This window comes from Gobio gobio (genome assembly GCF_949357685.1).
Source record: "Gobio gobio genome assembly, chromosome: 19".
In the NCBI taxonomy this organism is placed as follows: Eukaryota; Metazoa; Chordata; class Actinopteri; order Cypriniformes; family Gobionidae; genus Gobio; species Gobio gobio.
Genome location: NC_137112.1, coordinates 17207147 through 17220467, shown reverse-complemented (window position 1 = coordinate 17220467; position 13321 = coordinate 17207147). Strand labels below are relative to the sequence as shown.

Genomic DNA, 13321 nt, shown 5'->3' with positions numbered 1-13321 from the left:
TTAGTGGAATTATGACCAAAAAGTTATATTTTGGTCTCATCTGACCACATGACTTTCTCCCATGACTCCTCTGGATCATCCAAATGGTCATTGGCAAACTTAAGACGGGCCTGGACATGTGCTGGTTTAAGCAGGGGAACCTTCTGTGCCATGCATGATTTCAAACCATGACGTCTTAGTGTATTACCAACAGTAACCTTGGAAACAGTGGTCCCAGCTCTTTTCAGGTCATTGACCAGCTCCTCCCGTGTAGTTCTGGGCTGATTTCTCACCTTTCTTAGGATCATTGAGACCCCACGAGGTGAGATCTTGCATGGAGCCCCAGTCCGAGGGAGATTGACAGTCATGTTTAGCTTCTTCCATTTTCTAATGATTGCTCCAACAGTGGACCTTTTTTCACCAAGCTGCTTGGCAATTTCCCCGTAGCCCTTTCCAGCCTTGTGGAGGTGTACAATTTTGTCTCTAGTGTCTTTGAACAGCTCTTTGGTCTTGGCCATGTTAGTAGTTGGATTCTTACTGATTGTATGGGGTGGACAGGTGTCTTTATGCAGCTAACGACCTCAAACAGGTGCATCTAATTTAGGATAATAAATGGAGTGGAGGAGGACATTTTAAAGGCAGACTAACAGGTCTTTGAGGGTCAGAATTCTAGCTGATAGACAGGTGTTCAAATACTTATTTGCAGCTGTATCATACAAATAAATAGTTAAAAAAATCATACATTGTGATTTCTGTCATCATGCACCTACGATGACAATTTCAGACCCCTCCATGATTTCTAAGAGGGAGAACTTGCAAAATAGCAGGGTGTTCAAATACTTATTTTCCTCACTGTATAATGTATAAATATATGTATGTAACATTACGATTAAAAAAAAAAGATCTGAAAGAAGTCTATTCTGCTCACAAAGGCTGTATTTATTTGATCAAAAATGCAGTAAAAACAGTATTATTGTGAAAATATAATTTAAAACAACTGTTTTCTGTTTTAATATCCTTTATGATGGTAAAGATACATTTTCAGCATTATTACTCATGTTCAGTTTGAGAGCATTGGAACTCTGCTATTCTGAAGGAGCTTGTAGAGTTGCGCTCTAAGAAGAGCAGCCTGCTGGGCTTCAGCACTCATGCTGACTTTGTGCTTGAGATGAACATGGCCAAGGCCCCCGAGAAGGTCGCAACTTTCCTTGGTAATGACTGCTGTCTTTACATGGTACCAAAAAGAGAGTCTTGTACAGTCGTGCTCAAAAGTTTACATACACCTTGCTGAATCTGCTAAATGTTAATTATTCTAACAAAATAAGAGGGGATCATACAAAATGCATGTTTTATTTTTATGTAGTACTGTCCTGAATAGGATATTTTACATAAAATATGTTTATATATAGTCCACAAGACATAGCCGAAAACATAGCTGAATTTATAAAAATGACCCCATTCAAAAGTTTACATACCCTTGTGTAGCGTCTGTAGGAATTGTGGGCGCAGACACAGTTTAATGAATCTTCCAAATGATTCGATCAGAAATGACCCCTTTACAAAGCCCAATTCAAGTCCAGACCCCAGGAAGTCGACCATCTATCACCAGAGAGATGGAGGCTCCATTCTGCCCGGAGCTACTACTTTTAAATAATAATTACTTGATTGCCTATGGACTTTTGACCAAAACTTAGACAAAGAGGACAAAAGACTCGTTGTGATCACAAGACAAAGAAACAAACCAGACCTCTGTCTTTTCAATGACCGCTAAATGAACTCCACTTGACACAGCTAAAACTCCAAGCAAACTCACAGAAACTGTTACATATGAAGTGCATCAAATCATTGATTATTGGACTTGCATTCAAATAGCCTTCGACATAGCTTGTTAGTGTGTTTACAACTGATACACGTGACTATTATGCATGTCACTCCCAATTCATGCAATTATGTAACTATTGAATGTGTGGATGAAACGGCACCGTGTTTGATATCTTTTTGTTTGTATGGGTATAATCCAACAGATGAGCTGAATGAAATCTTTATAGAATGGATAATGTCCTTATAGTAAGAAATTAGGTCTAAATTTACTCTCTGCTTAAGAGCAGGAAACTAAATTACCATAGATAACCCACCCCATGGGAGGGGTGGAAACACAGTCACCCCTGAACCCTAACTGGCCAGAACCCATCCAGGGGATGGGCAAATATTTGAGTTTTAATCTCTGTTTGCAGCCAGTTCACAGTCGTTCAGAGTTGACCAGATGGGTTGAGTCCTAGCAGTTGACCAGAGTTGAGTTCTGAACGGAGAGCTCCCAGGAGACGATCTGACGATCGTGGCAGACCAGGATTAGAGAAAATGGGTTAAACAACGATTTTATTCAGGCCATCTGCTCTTCTCTCACTTTCCTTTCTTTTACTTAAAGTTTATTTTCTTTCCGTTAAGTCTCGGGTTCTGTTAAATTTTGCCGCAAAGTTTCTCGTCGAGTCTCCAACAGCGCGCTTCAACTTCAAACAACGCCCACAAGACTTCCATCCAGCCGCCAACGCGCCAACTGATTGGCTTCCCAAGACGTCGATCAAAAGACATGACCAGACCTTCAGTGAATCAGAGAGCCAGGAAAAGGGAATCCCCCTTGTCAGACGGCACACGAGACACAAACGCAAGTAATACCTCTAGATTCCGAGCTGAACTGGTGCATTAGATCAAATTTAATAACCCTGCCTAAGAAACGATAGGAGGTTAAATTACTGATCAATGGTTTCTTCAGGTCATGTGTCATAAATGCATATATTGCTTGGGATTTCATAATTTCTCTCTCTTAAAACTTATTCTTTTCCTCACTTTCTTCCTTTCTGCAACGTGTGTGAATGTGCGAGTGCGTGTGTTTATGTTAGATATTAGTTTGATGTGTTAGAGTAATCAATAAAGTTCCATTTGTATTCAAAGATAACTGTTCTTGTGTTAGCAGAACAGCAAAAAACCCAGATAGCAAAAAAACCCAGAACAGCAACGTGCTTACGAATTGAATGTCTTGAACTGCCGATCTAAGTTACCTGGCTGTTAAATAGTGTTTCACTATTGTTCGGATATTAATATCCGCTGCAGAGTTGATATTTACGGCCCGTTCAAATGAACGCTGGAAGAGTCATTTGCTCGGCTGTAAAATAGACTCTCAAAATTCCCTATGAATTCATTCATTCATTCATTTGAGCTAAATATACGTTTCCCTTTAACAGAGTCCCTTTTAAGTTCTTACATATCGGTGGACGAATAAGTTAAGGTGTAAACATTAATTCTGAATTATTTATAATTTATAATGTAATTCGAGTCTCTTTCATTTTAATTCAATTCCCCGTTGAGTTATTATTTTATCTGACTCATAGTCGCTACCAGGGCCGGCTCTAGCTCTTTGGTTGCCCTAGGCGAGATTGAGTTTTGTGCCCCCCCCCCCCCCCCCCCTTATTGTTAAGCCCACCGGCAACTATAGTTGCCAGTGTATAGTTGTCATTTTCCTTCTGTAAGTATTTTTCTAGATATTATCCATGTTTTATATCTTAATGACACACAAGCAGACAACCAAATAAAGGATTTCAAGAAGAAAAAAAAAATTAACTTCCTTCCTGTCACATGAGACTGCCAACTTCCTACCCCTACTTCCAGGGAGCACAACGAAGGCAAACCCTCCCAAAGAAAGGTCATTTTCATGTTACTAATAAGTATTTTTTGTTGACATATATATATCAACATAATCATGGAGGTCTCTAGAATCATCCAAACAAAACACATCTTACAACAGATCTATAGTTTTTAGTATACTTAGTCAAACATAATAAATTTGATTATGAATAAAGATTGATCTGTTGAAAGCAGTTATTTTGAGTTAGATGCTAAATGTTCTCCTCTTATTCATATTTGACATTGAAGGGGTGCATACAACATATTTGCCCACCGGCAACTATAGTTGCCACAGATTCAAATACAATTTTCAAGAAAAAATACAAAAACCTGGGGAAAATAAATGCAGAACATGCCATTCAGAAAAAATTGGGCACAAATGGGTTAAGTATTTATAAAAACTATACAAACAAAAATGCTCCTATAGTTACTCCAAGACTTAAAAAGCTAATTATGACTTAAATGATACACTCTAATAAATTGCACATACAAAAATGCTACAAAGAAAGTTGGAGGATATTTAACAAATTATGACTCAAACTATGGATGAACAAACAAAAATGCTTTTATAGTCACTCCAACACTTAATCAAGAAAATTAAGACTTGAAGGATCAACTGCAATACATTGGTCATACACAAATGCTAGAAAGACTGTTCAAGGATATTTACCAAATATTAACTCCAAAAACTGTGCAAAAACTCTCTTAAGCACCTGTAAAGACACTTAAGCAAATGATGACCCATAAACTGGATTAACTATACCCTCTACAAACAAAAGTGCTATTATGGATACACTGTACTTACCACTACAAAATTAAAATATATAAGTTCTTGTAGCTCTATCCCTATCTTAAATAATAAAAGATGAACAGTTGTTTCTGGCATTTCTATTCACCTTGAAAAATGACGCAGCATTAAAATTTGGCTCGTCTGGATTTCCTTATTGTCAGTGAAATGCGTAGAAATATGTAGATAACTAGCTAGCTAGTGATAGCTTAGTGACAACAATAAAACGTCCAATGCCGTCCAATATTAGTTGATAATATCGATAATACGAAGTTAATTTATTTCGTTTGACACCTTTATGGCTGAGATGAGAAGACTTACCTCTATACTGGGCTTTCTTGTGATCGTGTGCCTTTCTCTTTTTCCGTCCCTGTGCACTCGAGGGTTTAGACCGCTTCATTTTTGAAGAACGCGCCAGTGCTGAGCACATGCCTGACATAACGCCTGTGTTAGACAATATTCACTTTCAATTCAATCTAATAATCAGGTTAAGTAATTAAACGTGCGGCTGAGGGGGCGCCCAAGGATGATCATGTTTAATAAACAGTATGTTTTATTTCGCTTGTTTTATGCTTAATGGGAAGTAAGTTTAAGGGCGCCACTAGAGGGCGCCTGGCTGCGCCCCCAACACATTTGTCGCCCTAGGCAACCGCCTAGCTCGCCTATAGCAAACGCCGGCCCTGGTCGCTACACTTGATTCTTAATATTGTGTGTTGTTACCTGGATAGGCCTAATCCATGGCTGTTTTTTTTTTCTTTTTTGATGGTTGTTCATGAGTCCCATGTTTGTCCCGATCAGTTAAACTACCATATTTCCTTCAGAAGAATCATTCAAGTCCTGCAAATTCTTCAGTTTTCCAGTATCATTTCCATATTTGAACTCAGCAGTGAGTGTGTGATTTTTTTGAAAAAGATATTTTGAATGTAATTGTTCATATTGAGATCCAGCTTTTCACAGTGAGGATAATTGAGGGACTCAAACACAATTAAAAAGGATCAAACATTCACTGATGCTCCAGAAGGAAACACAATGCATTAAGATCAAGGTAAATTGTACTTAATTTGTCTTCTGGAAAACATGTTAGTGTCTTCTGTTGCTTCCGAAGGGCAGTACTAAATGAAAAAAAAATATTCTAACAAAAAAAAAAAAAAATTGGACGACGTTATCATGTTCAAAAGTTTTCACACTTAATGCATCATTTTCCTTCTGGAGCATCATTGAATGTGTGAACCTTTTTTTAATAGTTGTGTTTGAGTCCATCAATTGTGAAGGCAAGGTGTGAAAAGATGGATCTCAAAATCATGTAGTCTCTTCTGGAAAGGGTTAAAATATGCAAAAGATGCTGGAAGTAGCAGACTAAAGAAGTAGCAGAACCTGAAGGATTTTTCTGAAGAACATTGAGCAGTTTAACTGCTCAGGACATACAGGTCTCATGAACAGCCATCATTTGTTGGTCATTTTGTCATAATTTCAGCTTCTTCTTTTTTTTCTTTGTCTTGTGGACTGTTAACTACTTCTTGTATATGCAAAATATCTTATTCAGGACAGTAATAAATAAAATAAAAAATAACACATTTTGTTTGATCCCTCTTATTTTGTTAAAATGAACATTTTGCAGATTCTGCTAGGTGTTCGTGAGACTGTATATAAAGGAATAGAGCTGTGATTGGAGCTGAAACTGTTTTAAAATGCAGTTCTATTGTGTAAAAGCAAGTATTTGAGAATTCTGTTATTTATTATAGTAAAAAAAAATTTGAATGAGAAATAAATACTTAAGAACGCATTTAATTGATCAAAGGTGGAAGTGAAATTATGTTGGCTACAATATTTCTATTTCTATTATATTTCTTTAAAATAAAAGCTGTTCTTTTGAACTGACAAAAAAATCTCAGTTTCTACAAAAATATAAAGCATTGCAACTGTTTTCAAAATAATAATAAATTAATGATTTTTGAAGGAGCGCTGTCTGTCAATGTCCTGTCTGTGTGGGTACGGCTCAATCAGATCCCTAGTTCACTAGTCAGGGCACTGATCAGGGAGTCGGTCACATTCATGTACGTTACAAGATATACTGATTCGCTACCTAGGAAGATGGGGAGCACACACACGCACACTCGACGCACAGAAAGATTTGTGCCAGTCTCGTGCACACATCGAGTTCTCTTTCGCTCTTGAACAAACAATAACAACAACACAGAGAATGTTGCCAAAATGCCATGTATTAATGTATTAGGAGTCTCATAGTCTCATAATAGGAGTCTTAAAGTATTTAAATAACGTCTTAAATGAACGTGAGAAAATGAGACGCGCGACAGGGCATTAGATCCGCGTCATGTTCGGCAGCGGCAGATCTTAAAGACACCGCAGTCAATAATGATGTCTGGCATTAATGTTCATCAAAGAACAAAGGGAACAGAGAAAAGTGTAGCTTTAACTATGATTAATCTATATTTAATTTATTATTTATGCATTTAAGAAAGGTGTTTGATAACTATTACATTTCTGTATGTCTAACAGGGAAGGCCACGGGTAAATATAAGATTTATTATAATGGGTTTATGTAAAGATTGTTTTAAGTTCACTTAAATTAAAAGTTGTTTTTTTTAAAGCCTAATAAATGTTGAAATTGGAAGCTTTCAGTTATACTATAATGTCATTGATGTTTCATAGAGCCATAAAAAGATGCTGTCTTTAAATTGTTGCTACATTAATTTGGAGAGTAACTGAAATTAATACAATATCAAAATATTAAAAACTTAAAAAATATTAAAAACTTGCAATTAATCGCGATTAATTACAGAAAAATATGATTAATTAGTTGTTTTTTTATCGATATATATACAATAAGGATCCATTTATTTAATGTTGGTTAATGTAACAATGAGCAATTCATTTATTACAGTATTTATTCATTTAACATAAGTTAATAAAAAAATATTACTGTTCATTAAGTTGGTTCATTGTTATCTTTGTGCAATTGTGTTTAACTCTTTGTTCTATTTCCCCATGTAGAGGATCTGGCCCGTAAACTGAAGCCACTGGGTGAGGAGGAGAGGGCTGTCCTTCTGAAGCTGAAGGAACAGGAGAGCCAGAAGAGAAATTTCCCCTTCACTGGAGAACTCCACGCCTGGGACACACGTTACTACATGACCCAGGTGGAGGAGACCCAGTATGCAGTGGATCAGAACCAGCTAAATGAGTATTTCCCAATGGAGGTGGTTACCAAAGGCCTTCTGGACATCTATCAGGAGCTATTTAATCTCAACTTTCAGCAGGTAGAGGGAGCACCTGTCTGGCACGATGATGTAACGCTGTACTGCGTTAAAGACCGCGTTAACACTTTATCTTGATAGTCCACTTTAGACATTCTACTAACTATAAGTAACTTTGCAACTACATGTCAACTAACTGTCATTAGAGTATTTGTAAACTGTCTGATTAATATTTACTAAAACTTTATTTTGTTGGTCCCCCAACAGACATTCTACTGACTATAAGTAACTTGGCAACTACAATTCAACTTATTCTACTAGCCCGAACCCTAACACCTAACCATAACCTACCAGACTACTGACAGTCAACTAATACTCTAATGACATTTAGTTGACATGTAGTTGCAAAGTTACTTATAGTTAGTAGAATGTTTAAAGTGGACTATTGAAATAAAGTGTAACCAAGACGGCTCCTCAGGCCAGGTGGTGGGCCAGTTTTATCTGGATCTTTTCCCCAGGTAAGCACTCGCACCTAGTTTCTACAGAAATTGCACTGGTGGGGGATCTGAAAATCTTTCATTCTTAAGAATATATTTCTTCTTAACTGCTATCGTTTTTTATTTAAGAAAAACATTTAAGAATATGTATTGCTAAAAATATTTCTTAAATTTTCTTTTTTCCCCCTTAAGAATCGTTAATAAGTTGTATTACTAGAAATAAGGATGTGCACAAGTACTCTGAATTGACACCATTTATCAATAATGTAAAGAATGATTGGTCATGATTGTGCGATTTGCAGAATTCAAAATTCAGCAACCACTCTACAAAAACAGTCAAATAGGGACTTTCTTTTTTTATTTTATAATTACAACATCATTTTCAGAAGTGTTCAGCCCAAATAAGAATGACCATCCATTTAGTCTAGAGAGAGTGCAAATGGATGCAACAGACATCTGTGTATTGAAACAAACAAAAAAAAAACTATTAAAAATGCAGTGCTGAACGCCTGTCAAGCCAGTCATGATGAGAATGGTGTGTTATGATATTTCCTCTGCCTGCAGATTACCACAATAGACTGCCTTGGAAGTTAGTAATGCACCGACATATTTTTTTTTACTGAAGCACAACCAAAATGTTTAAAATATAATGGTTTAATTGATGGCTGTAATAACCTGTTGTTTTCATTTAATACGGAATATTCACTAGTGCTTATTTAGCTAAATGTTTATCTTTAGAGTTTAAATAATTTTTCCTTGCTTACTAATGAGTTATGGACATTGAATGGCTTTTCCTTAGGTCATTGTAACGTTATGGTTCGTGACATTGTTTACAAGCTGTTGTATCATGTCTCATGTAAACTCTCAATCAGGGATTCATTTCAGTAAGTTGTACTGTTTCTTTCAACATACCTTCTGATGTTCATGTTTATTTGGTTCTGTAACTAGTAGTAAAGAGGAAGAGGGTTATGTGGAACTAACTGTTTCTTTCAGTTGTTTCCCCTCCATCTGACCTAAAACAGTGTTCGTTTTCCTCCAGATTTTCAGATTTTTCTGTCGCAGTGTCCTCTCCATATTTACGATTCCTTGAACCCTATAGCCACTGCATGCCTACAACGTGTTGGATCCTTCACTAAAACTGAAAATAGCTCACTCCCACTAAACATTTTTCTCTTTAAATTCTTTGCACCCGGGAACAATAAAAGTCGATATCTTTATGACTTTCTGCTGCATAGGCAGCCATGTTTTATTGAAAGCCTATTTTACTATCTGTGAAGTACCCCTTTAAAGGGTTAGTTCACCCAAAAATGAAAATTACTCGCCCTCAAGCCATCCTAGGTGTATATGGCTTTACTCTTTCAGCCAAACACAATAGGAGTTATATTAAAAAAACTCTTCTGGCTCTTTCAAGCTTTATAATGGAAGTGAATAGTAATAGTAGATATTTTGAAGCCCAAAAAAGCACATCCATTCATCATAAAGGTAATCCATAGTGATGTGTTTTTGTAAGAAAAATATCCATATTTATAACTTTATTTATATGGATGGATGTGCTTTTTTGGGCTTCAAAATCTCACTTACGTACTTCCATTATAAAGCTTGGCAGCGTGAATTTGGCTGAATTGTGTCTAATTGTGTTGAAAGAAGAAAGTCCTATACACCTAGGACGGTTTGAAGGTGAGTCAATTATGGGAAATTTTCATTTATGGGTGAACTAACCCTTTAAGTATTTTCTTAAGCAGGTTTTTCGTGTATCCGGAACCTGAATTATGAGGGTGGACAGGCAGCTTCAGTGTAGGAGTTCTGAGACCTTGAACCCATTTATATCCTGAACGCAGAGCTTCAGTGGCAGTTTAAACAATCTTAATCGCTAATTCTCCATTATCTTTGTAGGGAGGGTAAGTACGGCCATGCTGCATGCTTTGACCTGCAGCCCGGCTGTTTGCTCCCGGATGGGACCAGGCAAATGGCTGTGTCTGCCATGGTGACTAATTTCAACAAGGCCACCGCTGATGCACCATCCCTGCTGCAGCACGACGAAGTGGAAACGTACTTCCATGAGTTTGGACACGTGATGCACCAGCTTTGTGCTCAGGTCTGAATTAAGCCTTTCAGTGTCACTTAGGTTGCAACTATTTTGCAGACAGTGTGTGAAGATTAATATGGATGTACTTTTGTTTGTTCAGACTGACTTTGCAATGTTCAGCGGGACTCACGTTGAGACAGATTTTGTGGAAGCTCTATCTCAGATGTTGGAGAACTGGGTCTGGGAGAAGGAGCCACTGCAGCGCATGTCCAAACACTACAAAACTGGAAAACCCATTCCAGAGGAGCTTCTGGACAAACTCATCAAGTCCAGACTTGCTAACACAGGTGACCATGGACAAAACAGACAGTGGTCATTTTCACAAACAAAAACTTGAGCTGATCACCTGCTAGCTACAAGTCAACCTTAAATAAAAGCTTACACTGTAATTTGTCCCACACTTTCCTAGTCTTATTTGGAATATTTCTGTGACCATAAATCCAAAGGAAAATTGCCGTTTGGTAAGCTGATTATTACAAAGGTTTTAACACTGAAACAACTTTCCTTTTTGGCTGACATAATTTTTATTCAACCCCTTCCTTACAACCACCATCTTTGTTTTGGTTTGTAACACTTTTCACAATTTAAGCAAGCCCCGTCTTGCCCTTTTTTTCATGTGAAACTAGGAAATATGTGAGATTGTGGGAAAAATGTCCTCCAGTATCACAGATTTCAAGATCTAATAAAAAGTCTGGATTAATAAAATGTTTCCTGTTTTTCAGGGTTGTTTAACTTGAGGCAGATTGTTCTTGCTAAGGTGGACCAGGCTTTGCACACAAAGAATGGAATCAACGCTGCTGAGGAGTATTTCAAACTCTGCCTAGACATCCTGGGTATTCCTGCTTCACCAGGTAAAATCAGATTTGGGTTTGCTAGTGCTGGGCGGTAAACCGGTTTCAATATTGCAACCGATATGTATTTTTCAAATACCACCATACTGGTGCGTAGCTGAAACAGCTGCTGTATCTATTCAATGGCATTGAAGAGAACTATGTAGCTTGTATAGAGAGCAGTCCTCTATTAACTGCACATCCTTCTTACTCTAATTGTAATTACTTTATAACACAACAATAAATAACTCACAAAACTAACTCTTTAATACTGCAAATACTACAGTATTCAGGCAATGGGTACTTTAGTGAAAAGAGACATCCTTGATGATGAATGCGGCTGACAAATACGACCTTTGGAACGCAACCTCCAAATTGAGACAGTAGTGACCAGTACAAGTAGTGACGTTATACATCGAGGATGTTGCCATGTCGCTGGAAATAGAGCCGTCAGTGTCCCAGTGTGTAGTAAGTCAGGGTCCTTACCATTGCCCAAAGTCATGTACATACTGATTCACGAGCTAGGGAGCTGATTGAGATGCACCATTGGTGTGCCTCCAGGAACAGGGCTGACACTGGGCTAGACAGTGTGTATTTGTTCTCTTTTCTTTTACTTATTTGATAAAAATAGTTAAAATGGCAAATTTATTGCCATGGCATATGTCTGAATATTTTTTTCTGTAATCATGTTCTGCTCTATGCAGGTGTAAAATTTTATCATACAGGTGTAACAAAAAGTATAAAGTCTGTATCTTGCCAAAAAGAATTGGAGACCTGTAGACACTGCCATGAAACCTTTTTAACACTGCTTATCAGGTGATAACAGTTTAATAAGTATTTGATGGCAAAATGCATCAAGAATAGTATTCACATGAATGTGCATGCATGTACTTTTAATAAGGTAATGTAAATCTTGTGTATGTAACTGTTTTCTTATGAATCCTCTAGGCTACACTGGAAGAGGAAAATGGAGAGAGATGCTTCAAGAAACACACAGGTGTCAGGAGAACCACCTCTCACTCAACATCAACAACACCAAGCAGCTGGTGGTGGATTTCAGGGGAAAGGACAGAGAACACACCCTGTCACCATCGACAGGACACCTGTAGGGAGTGGGGAATCTCTAAGTTGCTTGGTGTTCATATCACCTAAAGATCTTTTATACCAAAGGTGCCTGAAGAAGTTTGGATTGAGCCCCAACATCCTCAGATCATTCTGCACCTGCCCTGTGGAGAGCATCAAGAGCACTTGGTACAGAAACTACACTGCTGGCGACCTACAAGCCCCATTGTAGGAGGTGAGCTTCCCTCCCTCCAGGCGGTGTATAAGGAAAGCTCGAAGGATCATCAGTGACTCCAGCCACCCAAGCCACAGACTGCTCTCTCTGCAGTCTACGCAGCACCTGGACCCACACGAGCCGACTGAGGGACAGCTTCTTCTCTCAGGCCATCAGGCTGCTGAACACCCAGAACTGATGCACCTTACAAGGCTGCACACTATCTTATGCCATGCACTGCACTTTACACTCCATCACCACAATTTCAACCAAACTGGACTCTAATGTATTATGCACCGCACTTTAAAGCTGCAGTCTTGTTACTTTTTGCGCTCTCGCAATTAATAAACAGAACTCCAAGCACCTTGCGGAAGAACATTGCAGCCAGAGCTACTTCTCTCTGTTCATGTCTATGGCGAGTCACGCAGGGACTGTGCTCCTCCAGATCGGTTCCTATCAGACCGGCCTGAAATAAATAATGTAAACACTTGTTATAAGTATACCATAATGATTCAGGTTAAGACAAAAACACGGTTTGGAAAATGGATTCATGTTGTACATTCTCATTATATAATTTTAGTAAATATTGAATACAAAAAAAGTTACGGACAGCAGGTTTAACACAGTAATCAATTCTGCCATCACCTACTTATCAACCCACTTTACTGTACATCTGCAACTGTATAATGTGAATAATTGGATGCCAAGGATGCTGAACACTGTTGGTGGTCGAGGAGAGACCCCTGACATGGCTGTAAAGCGCTCTGGGTGTACAGTAGTACATATGAAAGCGCTTTATAAATGCCTCATGCATTCATATAATTGTATTGTGTGTATAATATGTACATTATTTATAATGTGTATCTGCAAAGTATGTCCAATTGTATTCTGCACTGCTCTCAGACGACACACGTGCTGTTGCTGATGTGACAATGAAAGTGATTTGATTTGAAAACACCCATCCAGGTTTTTACAG

At 37.9% G+C, this 13321-nt stretch overlaps 1 protein-coding gene across 1 annotated transcript; it reads left to right on the top strand.

Annotated features, from left to right (window-relative positions):
- Positions 1-1000: 1000 nt before the first annotated feature.
- Positions 1001-12544, top strand: LOC307143117 (thimet oligopeptidase-like; the record flags this gene model as incomplete). The annotated part of the gene is made up of 10 exons (XM_079844422.1): positions 1001-1006; positions 1052-1190; positions 7457-7776; positions 8128-8174; positions 10047-10248; positions 10340-10526; positions 10962-11090; positions 12018-12174; positions 12240-12359; positions 12460-12544. 10 exons carry the CDS (start codon positions 1001-1003, stop codon positions 12542-12544), a joined length of 1392 nt encoding a protein of 463 aa, XP_079700548.1.
- Positions 12545-13321: the final 777 nt, after the last annotated feature.